A 14814-nucleotide genomic window follows, 5' to 3' on the forward strand; every position below is an offset into this window, starting at 1 on the left:
ACCAATCCTCTCAAACAAAAATTTTTATTTCATCTTAAAAGCAAGATTACACTTTCGCCTCTTTACGCAACTTCTTCAGTTCAGCTTTAAGCACTCTGTTTTTCTATAAAGCAAAACAAAAGCTATCATTAGACACTACTTCAAAATCATGATCACTGTATTTCCTTGAATAAGCAACCACGCTCAAAAAGGCACCCTTCCCTGAAAAAACATCAACCCCTTTGGCCATAATATAAAACAAGCACCCCTCTCGAATAAGTGCACCCCTACTCCAACATTGTTTTTGATAGAAGGGATACCAGGAAAACCTGTTTCCACTGTCAGTTCACTTACAACTCGTTAAGCTTCAACTACAGCAGAATCAGTACAAGTTGATTATTTCTTTATAAGCCCCCCTTATAAGCCCTTACTTAAGGAAACACTTTGTTAGCATGTACAACAGCCTTAAAAAGCCCAACACAGTAAGGAGGGTAGCCATGAAAGTTTATAATCAACCTTGAGCCCTCACATAACTGTTCCACTTACTTTTGCGAGCAGGGGGTCCATACATATAGAGAGGGTTAGAAGAAAAATTTCTAAGATTGGAAATTTTCACATCCCCGAAGGTACACGAGACATGCACCTTGGTTATTTTCAGTTATCTTAACAGCTGCATGCAAATTCTCTAAGTTTGGGAGGTGTCACAAAAAAAACTAACAATCACTAACAATAAAGAAAAGTTGGCTTTGTTTTAAAGAGCCACAAACATTTATAGACCAAGAACATTTGTCACAAATGTGTTGCAAAGAAAAATCCTAGCCACTGATGAGGAGATGAAACCAAACCTAAAAATATCAACAAATGAACCCTTTAAAGTGCATATGAAGCGAAATCAATTTTTTAATATTTTGAAAGTTTAACATTTTTAAGATGCTATCAGAAAGTTTGAACTGTGTTTGAAAAAAATTGGCGATTTTATAACGCCTGAAAGTTGTGCAATTTTTGCTATTAAAAATGGTCTTTGAATCGCGCAGCCAAATTTTCCAATCACGTGGCCTGATGACATAGTGTTGTGGACAAGACTACAAGATTGCAATATGCAATTTCTCCTTACAATGTCACCCCTCAGGAGTCAGCTTACGGTCGCGAGAATAAAGGAAATGATCATCAACTAAAGGAGCTCTTGATTGTAATTCAAATTCTCCTTGTCAGTATCTTAGGGATTGTACGAGGAACAGCATGAAGAATACGTATACTGATGTTACGGTAGAAAGGGTTAACCCTTTATGAAAAATTAGTTGAATAAATTTTGGATTTGTGGCATATGTCTTGGTTTAATTACTGACACAAAATAAATGACAAAAGAAAATGATGTTATGACCATCAATTTATAATAGTTATTACAGGTGCTTTTCATAAAGGCCAAAGTTTGATATTTTTTGGCACCTCCCAGGAACACTGGGTATATCAGCAGGAGGTTTAAAATTCCAAGGAGAATATGGTGAACAACCATATTTCAAGAAGTCACTGATAACAGTTACGCCACATCATTTCAATTATCATTCAAGTTTCATTGTTTATAGGAGTCCTCATTTAAACCACCTTTGAGCTGAACTGAGCCAGTCTGTCTAAATATTGCAAATACATAAATATAGACATACATTTTGCTTGGTTACTACTTAAACCCTTTTGAGGGACAGACGCATACACAATATCACCATTAACAACATTTTGCTCTGTTATCATATAAATCATATAGGTTCTATGATGTTGTGGTTCTGCTCCCTAATAGATCACAGAAGACATCAAGGCTGCCCCTTGTGTGCAACTTTCTTGTTCTTATCACATTTTAACATCATCTTTGATCTATTGCTGAACAGACATAGGGCAACATAGAATCTATTTGTTAATTCCCAAACAGACACCACACTCTTCTGATTGGGTGTGGTGCTTAACAGTAACTCTGCTCCTTCCTGTTATTAAAGGTGGCATTTTCATTAAAAAAAAAAAAAAAAAAAAAAAAAAGAGGGGTACATCATTCATATTTTGATGGTGGCTTACCCTCTGCTTGGCTAACTTGAGCTTAAAGCGATCAAAGTCAGTGAGAGTTGCTCGCTTCTTCTTTGTGGCCAGTTTCTTGGCCCAGGCTGTCTTTTCCCATTTTTCAAGGATCTCTCCTTTCTCAAAGGCCTTCTTCACTGGGCCACTCTTAGCAGAGGGTCCAACTTTGATCTTGAAGTCAGTAAGGGAGAGGTGCTTGAAATTAAGAGCTTTGCGACAGACATTGCTGCAGGGCCCATCAATCAGAGCCTGACAAGAAAGATTTAAGTAAAATTCTGTTGATGAAATTTTGTTTTCCACAACTAAGACAATTTCACTCAACATTATATTGATAAGGAAAACCCTTACTACCTTTCTCAAGTCCTAGGGTGGTTTTTTTTTAGCACAAACTTACATTAAGGTGCATTTAGAGTAGATAGCTTTAAGAAATGAAAACATGTGAAGCCCTTCACTCCATCAATCTTACTTATAATTCTCTTAACTGACCATACAATTCTAATAATGTTAGTTTGGGGAATTTAGTATCAGGTCAACAAATGCTGCCTTATTTATTCTCATTACTTGTCTGCTTAATATTGTATTGATATTGAAAGGAGAAGTTCTGTGTTAGTCACCCATGGGAGTAAAGGGTTCGCATTGTTTAGAGCACTTTAAGTCTTCGTTGGTATGCGCATGTATGTCTATCACAACTCAAGATGAGTTCAGTTCTCTCCTATCATATTTTATTATCCAAATGTGCTTCATAGAGTACAAATAATGTGCAAGACGAGTACAAATAATTGTGCGATATTTGTCCTCCAGAAATATCTGCGAAATTCGCCTGCACTGAAATAACAATTTGGAGCGTTGGATAATAAATCTCTTATTAAACCTTAAACATTTTGTTTGTATTTTTGCTCGCCCTATGGGCTCGTCAAAATATGGCACAACTCATAAAAACACTCGTCGATACTACACAACAAAATGTCTCATAAGACAAACATATTCAGGGAGTGATCCGTTTGTAACTTGTCTTGTACTATCAATCACTGACAAGGATATACGATGAGAAGAAAGAGAAAATGTCTACATCTACATTTATTAGAGTTGGTAAAACCTTGAGAGGTATCACACCAACCATGTAACCAACTGAGGGTTATCATCCTGATATACCATAGTTATTTGACTATAAACCAAGTGATTTTTTCACAAAACTTCACCAAAATCTCAAAAATTTGAGCCAGAGAAGGGTTCTCGGCTTATAGCCGAGTGTTTTTCGAAACACAATTTTTTTGAAACAGCTAATTCAAAGGAAACATAGATATATTCATCTATAAGCTGAGATATTGCCTGCAGAAGTAAATAACAAAACAAGTTTAAGTTGGTCATTGACTTTAAATGTGTGGTTGCTTCCAAAGGAGCAGTCTGTTGTTTTCGGCACGTAGTAAATACGGCTTATTGTTCGTCGTTAGTGTCAGCGTGGAATTCGTCGTCCATCTCCTCCTCATCTGCTAGTTCTGCCGTTTATTCCGAGTAGGTTGGTTCATCTTCCGAGCCGTCTAGAGTATCAGAGATTCTGCAGGTTTTGAACAAGTAAATAAAGGCTGATAGTTTCTAAAGAAACTGTTTGGGGCTGCGTCGGTGGGGGTAACGAAATAATTTTAATATATCAACAAACTTGAAATGGTGAATTGGCCACTGTTACAATTATAAAAGCTGACATTTCGAGTGTTAGCCCTTCGTCATTGGCAGTCTAAATCCCACAGGTATCAATGAAAGCTTTTCATTCCACTAATGTATTCGTGTTTTTCTCGTTGCCATGTTCCCACCAATCACGTAGCTCCTTCTTCTGCCTTTAAAAGCACACACAACCCACAATTCCCCTATTCGCTCCGACGAAGGGCTAACGCTCAGAACGTCAGCTTTTATAATCGCAACGGTGGCCAATTTACCATTTCAACTTTGTTGATATATTCAAATTATTTTGAACAAGTATAAAGAGCTTGCGAAAGTGTTTTAAAAATTTCAAAACCGACCAATCAGAATTGCCCATTCCCACGATTGGTAAACAAACTCGTCGATCATCACATGTTATGGTGTTGAAATTTGCGATCACATAAAAAGAAAACTAATCTTGGCTTCTCTGCTCTGTAAGCTAATCAAGTTCTCTCTCGTTCAACCGCGGATATTTCTGAGTGTAATGGCCCATCGTTGTGCATTTTGCTGTCATCTCGAACTCCCCATTAACGCGATTCTCTTGATCTTTCCTCTAGCGACTCACTGATGACTGTACACTCTGGTTATCTCAGAATGTGTTTTCGATGGCAATACTGCACTGAAACTCTTTTCAGTTTCAAAAATTTTGCGATCATTTCAGTTTCTTCGAGAATAGAATTCTCTGAATGTGGTCTCGGCTTATAGCCTATATTATTCTGATTTTCTTCGTAAAGCTTTCACCGACTATCATGTCTCACAAGTTTAGGGTCTCGGCTTATAGCCAAGGTCGGCTTATAGTCAAGTAACTACGGTAACACATTCTATGATTTAAAAAATATCAGATTTAATGAAAGAATTTGCTGAAAACCACAAAAAATAAACAGCTGAAATTGGAATCGAGGGAGTAACAAAATAATTAAGTTAAGATGCCACAGGAGAAAGTTCTACAAATTAAACAGCTTTGCATACCAAGCCAGTTACCTTGAAAAAAACTTATTTGAAATGTAGTGCCAGTCTTTTGAGGAAAGTAAAAGTAGTACAAAATAAATTTCACTACAATACACCAGGAAATCTATGCAACAGCGAAAGGCATCAACAAAGTACATGAACAGCTGATTTCATCAAACATCGAAATCATTGTTATTGTTTAAAAATAAACATTTTACAAACCATCCTAGACCAGAGAAAGGCCACTAACTTGGATTCGACACAAATCGACTCGAACGTTAACCACGCAAAGTACATATAAAAGAAAAACGTTGATTTCTTCAGGAATGAGTGAAATCGAACTCTTCAAATACTCAACTGCAAACGGAATCAAATCCCACTTGTAACTTTAAATAGTGCTTGATTAGTCGATAATATTGATATGAGCATTTCTAGCGAATTATTGACAAGACAATAACTTCAGATGGTTCATATAAACTGGAGAAATAATCCCTCACAACACTTACTCGATTCTGATCCACCACATCAACTATGACACAAAGTTTTCCTTCATCGGGTCCAGAGTTAATAAGAGCCACACGGCCAATCTCCACCAAACGCTTGTACACCTGAGGGATTTTTTCCACAAAAAATTAGCACAAAATGACACATCTAAGTTTACTTATTTTGCCGAATACTTCTCAATGTTTCACACGTGGACTCACCATCTTTAGAGTATCTGCGGGAAAGGACGAATTTATGTCAAGGTCCCGGATATACAGAGGCGCGCAATGCGTTACGGGTATAATATTAGTCAACCGCTGACTGGTACAATTGGCGGCGCAAGTATTTCGTTTAGCATATAAGCGTTGCCTTTGATGACAGATAAATTTAAATACAAGACTCGTGATTTACGTTAATTCCGTACAGTGATCTAAAAGTGTTAGTTTATCATGTTTAAACAGTTTCAAAAGAATCATTAAGTCGTTTTTCATGATCTGGTCGCTTGCCTGAATCTGCTAACCCGAAGAAAGTATCCTGTTTTTACGACCCGCCACAGAAGTAAGTTTCCAATCACGTTTTTGAATTTTGCTATGAGATTAAGACTTAATTTGCGTTTTTCTGATGCATTTCTTTTAGATCGAATAATTATTAAAGCTTGGATTAATATTATACGGTTTGATGTTGTCGTCGAAGCTGACCAGTTCCGAGTAAGGAAACAGTAACCTTTCTCCAATGCTCTATTCTTAGCAGGTGGAAACAAAATAGCCTGAAGTCAAATGGTGGTCAAACGAACCACTGGATGAAAAATTCCAGAGGTGCACATTTCGTGACTAAAATTGGCTCAAATGATCGAAAGGAATGCAAAAACTGTATCACTCAAACTCAACGGAGAATCACGCTTTACATTCTGGCACAGAAACTGGAGTAATGGGCTCCTGCCAGAAACCCATTAATCCACTGAACCGTCCAAATCGAGTGATGTGAAAAATTTAAAAATTTAATTTTCCGACCGGAACTTCCGGTCTTTGAATGTGAGCAGCAGGCACTTAAGGTCGCCGTATATAGTGTGACCACCCCATGAATAAGCTCAAATTAGATTGACCGGCCGCAGATCGAATTTATGAGATTTATGGCTCAAGGCTGGAGTGAAGACGATTTTTGAGAACTTTATTTCGAGTAAAGGCGCGGTGGCCGGAAACTGGTATGGAAGGTTTGCAGAATTTTTCTTTTTTTCCTATTTTCCAAAATCTCAGAAGACAGTTGTTTCGCTTACATTTTAAGATTGTTCTACGCAAATTCCTCTTAAAAGAGAGGGATATAGATACTTTATTAGTTTTTGATATTAATATGCATAGTTCCCATTCCAGTTCTAACAGTTCACGCGAAGATAACATGATGTGTGGGCCAGAAATTCAGTCACAAGAGTGCAAAACTGGGAGGATTTTATATATTGGTCAGTATACGCAGGGAAAGCGAAAAAATTCATCAATAACGCTGAAGAACTAATTTTGTGTTGCTCGTCACGAGTAAATTTCATCAAATCCTGGGTTTCAAAATATCATGAAAGAATAACTATAAAATTAAAACCAATAGCAATGTTAAAATAGCTGATCTTTAGAGAACTTTCAAGTTGTCCACAACATCTGTGAAATTATTTCAGCGTTACCAAGAAGCCTGCCACAGAATTATTCAGAGGTTTCCCTTACGAGAACTCTCTTAGTGCTCACTTCGCCATCGACACAACTTGAGAAAATGTCTATTTTTATTCGTTTATCGAATCTAAAATTACAACCTTCATTCCTCTTTCATCGCATGATTCTGGCAGTAGGTTAACGACTGTTAGACAGCGTCTTGATCTTGAGCTGTCTCTCCTGGTGGTCCATAAACTCAGTGGTACCGATAACCCACGTTTTGGTATCGTGTCAGATCACCCCGTTTTAAAGGCAAAGGTATGCAGAGCATTCGTTACCTAACCGGTCTCGTTTGCGTGGGACTCAAACAAAAAAAAAAAAATGAACTGGTTTATCGTACAAGCTCTACGTCTGGGGCTCGAAATAAAACAAACATAGGACGGAATATTTCCTCCTATGAGCGGATTAATGAAAATTTAATGCGATTATGATTTGAACGATCTTTTTTTTTTTGCTTTCTTCTAACACGATAATTTTAGTTGCTAGTAAACAGACAGAGGAGACGGATTTGTATCACAGCGACAAAGACCTTAGTTGAAATGCAACCCTCTGTTTGAAGACCCCCTCCAGTTGAAATCGAACAAAGGACATTAAATACGATTTGATCATGTTTACGCGCTTAAAAATACATTTCTCAACTGAAGTCACGGTATTTGTTGTTGTTATGAGTTAGAGAAGGTAGAGGGATTTGCATCGGAGCAACAAATGAAGATAATTGCAACAAACCCCTGATCTTTTCCACTAACCACTGTCGTTAAAAACAGAACAAAAGGCGTTAAATACGTGTTTATAAGCTTAAAATATATATTTTCCCATTGGGGTCACGCTACTTTTCAGATTAACTGTTCTTCCTCGTCTTAAGTTATGTGGAAATCACCAAGGTAGTCGATTGTTTCCAAACAATACGAACACTCCAGAGTTGCCAAGTTGTCTACTATACCATCGCTCGCGAAACCCTCGCCGAAAACTGTGCCCCGTCACGCTGAGCATTCTGGTGAAGTTCGTTATATCCGCTGCCCTCCTCCTTGCAGAGAACAGTTTGCGTGCCAACACTATCCCCTAGAATCGACGTATACGCAATAACAACTCGATTTACGACAAGCTAAAGCGCGTTAAATGCGTTACCTAGCGCGATGTGGTTTTGGCTTGTAACAGGACTTCTTACAATCCTCTTTGTTTGTTTAAGCCGAGATTAATAACAACAATAAGGTCGATCGAGAATGTTGCACACGGATATTAGAGCGATTGAAGTGTTCGGAAGTGTTGTTTGAAATAAGGAAGGAACAAAAATAACAATCAGACACGACCCAGCGTCGAAAGAGCTAGGAACTTTCTCCAGCAAAATTAACTGTTTCAAACTGGATCTCCCCCCAAGTGAGTTTATTCTTTCTTATAAATCAAAGACACTGTATATTTCTAGGGAATGCATGTTGAAGACGGCACCGTTAGCTCTGCTCATAAACATTTCACCTTTCAGTACAGGTAGTTTTTCTCATGATCTCTACAGGAACCTTTCCATGAAATCAATAATTTGTCTCCTCGAGAAAAAATACATCAATCACCCTGACGTATTCCTTAATCAATGGGCTTTTTTCAGGACTTAGAGGACAAAGCAAGATATTTAACTTGTCAGTGCCACATAACAGCGAAGAGGTCAAAGAACTTTGCTCAGCGATTTATTGAGTTCTTTTCGATGAGGTGCAAAGTTGCTTTACACGAGAGGGAAAGCACAAAATAATAGTTTGTGAGGAACACTGAAATTTGAAAGTAAGCCCGAAAAGAAAGATAATGACTAAGAAAGAGGTAGATAAACACGAATACAAACCAAGTGATAAATCGGCTATAAGAAATTTAAGCTGACTTTTTCAAAGTGCTAGAACAGTGGTGTTGTTTCTTTGATTCTTTTACCGGTCACCCCCTAAAAGCGACCAATAAGTAAATTCTACACACAATATCAATACATTGTCAAGCAGAGAGGAGGTGAGAATGAAGGAAAATATCAACAAATGAATGTTACTTGACTCAGAACTAACATTGCGCGAAACGAATGGCAGACAGAAAAGGGAATTGATGTCTAGATGATGCAAATAAGAGTTTCAATGACAAACGCTTCGTATAAGTCGAAATAAAATGCATAGCAGCTAGAATTCTCGTCAAGGGGCCCGACCATTTAACTTTTGAGAGGGTGGGGTGGGTGATTTCTGGTCATCAATAATTTTTTTTCTAGCAATCTGCTGTGCAGGATATTTTATCCGTTCTAAATGCCCTTTTTCTTCTGTTACATTTGGGCTGCATGCAATTTTTTTCTTCCAACAAGCGCTTGAAGGAAAATTTTTTTTCAAAATCACCCACCCCCCCCCCCTTCCTCAAGAGTAAAATGGTCGGCCCCTAAAGCGACACCGCATCCGTGTCATATAATATATACATTTTTATCTTTTTCCGGCTTAAGATCAGAGATAATAGTTGATAACCGTGTGCAATTAAAAAAAAAAATGTCATCTGGAGCTTTCAGATGATCGGCTCCGGACAAGACAGTAAACCGCAAAGCTGGCAGAAATCACAAGAGTAGTGAGTGTTATTCAACAATTTTCCGGTTCTTAAGAATTCCGCATAACTTCTTGAGATCTATGGTAGGCTTCGAGCGTTCAAAAGCTTTTTGGGTGAAATTTAACCACGAAAAGTCGTCTCGAAAGAGCAACTTTTTACTTAAGTGCGGCTTGATTCTGTAAAATCTTTCTGACAGCTGTGGAAATTACTTCGCACACACCTGTTCCGAAAAGAATTAAATTTCTTTTCTGTCGTATTTCCATGTATCGTGTGATCTGCATAATGACTCATTCTCTTTATTTATAAATTCTCTGAAAGGAAAGTTCAAAGCGTCACATGAACTCAACTGAAGAGGATTTCTGAGGAATTAAGACGAGGCTTTTATAAATCACGAGGGGGCCAATCAAATTTAAAAACAACTGACAGGTTTTTCTGTATGCTTTGGGAATAAGCACGCACACAAGAGAGACAGCCACTCACTTAAAACAACATGGAGAATATTTATCGAGCGGGAGACAATGCGATCGGTAAGACTCCATAAATTAAAACCTCTTTCTATGTCTCGGATCGTTCAGTATTTCCGTATCTAGCTGTTATTAACACTTATCAAACTTCTGAGTTACAATAGAGATTCTATGTAAGGACACAAAAGAAATCTATCGAGATAAACCGATAATACAGAGTAGGATTTTGGTTTCACTGAAGAAAATCGATATCTAACGTCAGACAACAAAGCAAAGGGAAGATTTCTAAAAGTGTACGTTCAAATCAGAGTCCTGATCGGCAGCTTCCTAATTCTCACAGTTTCGTTTTTCTCTACAAATAGTTACAAATTAAATCTTGATGATGGATATTTTAGCCTCTACTTTAGCCGGATTTGACTGGTTTGGCAGATGCCGGATAAGCTCACAGAGCTCGTTTGATTCAAATGAAGTAGACTTGTTTTGGTAGATCAGAAGGTTTCTAAATTTGTGTTTTAGATATGGGCCTCCGTGTTCGAGGTTTCCGGAGCTTTCGCTATAACGTTTGCCAGGCCGGAAAAGTGTGTTGCACGTTCCAGTCATGAGTGCTGTTGAAATTCGGTAGAAACACACGCACGAGGCTTGTTTTCCCCTTCTTTTCATTTTAAGAAGGATTAAGATATCTTGCTCATTCCATAGAAATCTTTAGCGAAAAATCTGAGAGATGAAGGTTCCATTTGGGACGACTGCCTTCGATGTATGCTCATAAAATAACTTTGAAATATTCGTTTGTTAGCTAAAGACGTCTATTTGAGGGTTCTGATTTTTTTTTTTTCGGAATATATATTTTTTAATTTCCTTCCTGGTTGTGATGAGATTAATTAAAGCAACCAACGAAAGAGTAGATTGGTCGCGTTTTCACTATCACTCGTCACGTTGAAACCTGATCTTTGATCGGGGATTTTCATGAAATGGCAGTAAAAATAAATCATCATATGAATAAAAAAGGTCGGAGGGGAAGCAACTCAGCTTCGTTTTGCGTCATTTAGCGCTGATCTCGAGTTCAAGTTACATCCCTGAAGCATTTTGCAACTGCCAGCATCTAAATCATTGTGTTTCTTATCGGACTCTATAGCTAGCACGCACTGTATACGAAAGTGTTCCAGTAGTAGTGCACCAACCACACTGCACTCATTAAAAACTTGATTTTCTAATCGAAGAGATGGTCTAGGTGGCAGGCTTCTTAAAAGCATAAGTAATTAAGCGTTATTCGAACGAATGATACTTTAAGAGAGAGAGAAAGAACAACATCCTAAAAGAGCATCTATGCCTTTGCATGACCTCGACTTATACGGAAAGGAAACGGAAAAGACGGCTATTTAACTCAGAAGCTTCAATAGCTAAACAGAATAAGCAGAATATCTTAATGAAAGCGCAAACGAAAATTGGGATATCAGCATTATTAGAGGTAAATTTTCTACTCCGGTTTGCCCCCAAGTTCAAGATTTAGTTTCCTATCCACGCTGCAAGAAAATAACTGTGTGAGTTCTTCTTTATGCAACTTCATATTGAAGCTAAGATCTCAAGTTTAGCGGTTATTTCGTAAATTTTTCATTCTTTGTTCAAAAAATATTTTTGCGTAGCATGAAAAAAAAAAAAACTGTGGGAAAAAAACCTCGCATAATTTCATTGTACTCAAGGAATAAGACATGATCTCAAAAAAAGAAAGACCTAAGAACAAAAAAATCTTCATCTGCCAAAAATGAAGCATTAATCTTCGCTCTCCTTTATTCTTGGGCACAAATTTTAAGCGCTAATAGTTTTGCACTTGCCGCAGAAACTATTTACTTTCATTAATCGGTTTTCTTTTATGAAGTTGTCAAAGCTAAAGCTGTTTGAAATATGTTTTAAGACAAAATTGCATCGTTACCGGAAAGGATAAAGTTTCCCTTTTAATTGCTGCCAAGAACGTTGTCATTTACTACATTTAGATAAAAGCGATCATGAAATTTTACTGACACGTGCCTCTTGTATTGCTGATTATACTTGAAAAATAACTAGACAATTGTTTTTACAACATCACTAGAGTTCCGGTCCACAGTCTCTTAAAACTTCATTTGCATCAGAAATGTGCAGCGAGTGGCAAATTTGGATGACAGATGTTTCAGCTTACTTTGTGGTGTCGAGAAGTGTGCGTTTAAATTCGCGAGGCTTTGTCTTTGCGTCTGCTAAATTTTTCACGTTGAGGGAAAACATGGGGGAGAAATCGATTTTTTTCTCATCCCTCTGGCAAGTTTTGTGAAGGGAGACTGATACACGCAGAGAAGTACCCAGGTGAGGTGTTTTTCGGAATAAATTCTCGATATATTTATCGCCGCTGTTTATTCACTTGAGATTCAATATGAATCTGTCGGAACGAAGCTATGTCAGCAACATCGAACCGTAAGCTTCTTAAATTTTTTACGCCGAAATCGAGCCGCCAGAATTGATATTGGTGTGATAGGAACAGATTGGATGTAAACACTTCTAATGCCACAGCCCGCCTGTTTCACAGCGGTTATAAAAAATTCACGGAGGAGAGCGCTGCGTTTCACAGAAGGTCTCAGATCAGAAAAACATTGATTTGTTCTCTTTTTTTCCGTCTCAGGGAAATACGTATTAATAACTTTAGAAACTTAGCGAGACCCACGAGCCCTGCATATGTTTTCGTCGCTCCATGCTGACATTTTTTTTTGTTAAAATGCAAATGTTTTTATTCTTAAAACATTAACTGTTTTCGGTGTATTAAAACCAATATCACTTCGGACCTGCAAAAATCGATTCCTGTCAAGAGGATTAAACGGGCAATTTAATCTGGCGCTATTCGCTTTCGGGCCTCTCGGCAAAAGCTAATATTCTGCCTACAGAATTGACTATAATTGAGCTACAATTATTCAATATCGAAGCTCGAAAACATCTCCAAACTAAAAGTTTCTAATCGAGGTCTCCATCTGATCTGATCAACAGGGACTGACCCACGCTAGCGATACAATGTACCGGAACAACTTCTGGCAATACACACTTACCGTGTGAACAGCTTGTCGGGATTCAGGTGGCATTATGAAACGCTTATTCTGCGCGCTCACAGATACAAGTTGTCAAAAGCGCCGGAAAAGAAAGCAAAGAAAAACAAAGCACTCTGACCATTTGAATGAAACAATGGGCGCATGTTTAGACTTGCAGAGCTCTGCCCCGCTAAAACTTCTCCTGGTTCCATGCGAATCTCAACCTTCTTCTGCAACAAGATACTGGATTGTGGATACAAGAAAACAGGGTAAAATTCCCTTTTTTGGCTCTAACAGGTGCAAAATTGTGCAACATATGGGCAACAGAGTTACCGAGCCTTTTCACGGATACGTTGTTATGAGAGAAGGGCGAACTGTCATCAAAGGGATTTTAACAGACGGAGCCGTTGAGGGAAAATATTTTGAACTCGTTTTACAAGCTTCTCCACAACAACTAAACCAACCCTGCTGGAAAAATTCCACGAGAAAAACTTCATTGTGCGGATTTCTTCAGCGAAGTAGAAAAGATGAATTTGGTTCATTCGAGGAGACACATGACGCATTCTTACACTCAGCAGGGGAAACCAGCGAAGTTTTAGACACGCAAGAAGAAATGCTGACATTCGCAGAGCAAAAAGTTACCTAATTAACTTTTAAGCTGTACGAGGCGTCACTCTTCTAAAAGAGTCTGGTTTGGTTTACCTATACACTTACGTGGAATTCAATATATCCGCGCGGATATTGTTTCTTGATTTTATGCCGGCAAGATTGTTAAGAATATGAAGGTCTCAGCATAGAATTCTTAAACTTTTCTCTAAAAGATAAACTGGACCCTGCATGACGAAGGAAGGTTCTGTTAGCCTTAGATATCAAATAAGATTTGAACTGAGGAATTTCTGATGTTTAACACAAGGATATAGCCGGTTATAGTATAAATTAAAGATTGTATTCAGGAAGGTAGCCTGTTTGTGTTTTTAACGAGCGTCAACAAAATCGTGAGCGACGCATGCTGCGAGGAATTCAAACATCCAATTTAATATATAGAACCTTTAATTTTCGTTTACACGTATTTTGTTTTTTTCTCCAATTAGTACAGATACTATGCAGTATTGACAACTTAATTTATTCCTCAATCACTAATCTTACACAAGTTGAACTTTGCACCAACCCATTTATTAAGGTCTACTAGTAAGTTAGTATGATTGCGCTTGATAATTTCTTAAGTATCTTGAGAATTGTTTGCTTTAACAACCGCCTCCAAACTCTGAAGCATTCATTTCTGATTCTTAGTTTTATAGATAGGCTGAAATGCAGTCATTTTTCGGGTCATTTTTAAGTAACTTTACGTTTACTAGTCTAGAGGACAGAAGTAGAAATGCGAAAAATTCTAAGCCTTTTCTGCATGCTATATTAGTTTTAGCGCCATTACCAGAATAACCATCAATGTTTTGATGTAGTTTGTCATGTCGACCGCTTTCTTCCACTTATTTTGCCGCTAAGTGAAGGTCAGTAATAAAAGCGTCGCCTTGACTTACTCAACCACGTGCATATGGTCAGAAGAAAAAAACTGCCTATTTCCTGAATTCTTGATATTCGGTTACTTCGCTCGAAAAAGTTACTACAACGCAATCTGAAATTAAACATTTCGTCCCGATAACTATTATGCCTGACAATGTAATTGCAACTTTAAAAGTTAAACTGGCTCAAATGTCTGTCGATTGGGCTATAGTTCACAGTAATTCGATCAAAAGCTGTGGTCAGACCGCGATCCAAAAGCTTATCACGTCGTCCTGCAAAATATCATGTTTCAAGGAGGTAATATCTGCATCAATTTGAGTCTAAATTCCACCCGGAGAGAAGGCCTCTCTTGAATTCTTGATATTTGGATTGGTACGATGGAAACGT

The 14814-nt window shown here is 37.9% G+C and overlaps 2 protein-coding genes across 2 annotated transcripts; one reads left to right on the forward strand and one right to left on the reverse strand.

The window, feature by feature from the left end:
• Positions 1 to 5: 5 nt before the first annotated feature.
• Positions 6 to 12978, reverse strand: LOC111342919 (large ribosomal subunit protein eL14). The gene is made up of 4 exons (XM_088752059.1): positions 12931 to 12978; positions 5190 to 5291; positions 2041 to 2289; positions 6 to 103 (listed from the first exon to the last, which is right to left on the reverse strand). The coding sequence occupies exons 1-4, from the start codon at positions 12961 to 12963 to the stop codon at positions 47 to 49; spliced, it is 441 nt and encodes a 146-aa protein (XP_088608185.1). The 5' UTR covers positions 12964 to 12978; the 3' UTR covers positions 6 to 46.
• LOC111343126 (uncharacterized) lies at positions 12965 to 13865 on the forward strand. Its single transcript, XM_022950289.2, has one exon. The coding sequence runs from the start codon at positions 12965 to 12967 to the stop codon at positions 13553 to 13555; it is 591 nt and encodes a 196-aa protein (XP_022806024.2). The 3' UTR covers positions 13556 to 13865.
• The last annotated feature ends 949 nt before the right edge of the window (positions 13866 to 14814 follow it).

Source organism: Stylophora pistillata, chromosome 3 (genome assembly GCF_964205215.1).
Source record: "Stylophora pistillata chromosome 3, jaStyPist1.2, whole genome shotgun sequence".
Classification (NCBI taxonomy): Eukaryota; Metazoa; Cnidaria; class Anthozoa; order Scleractinia; family Pocilloporidae; genus Stylophora; species Stylophora pistillata.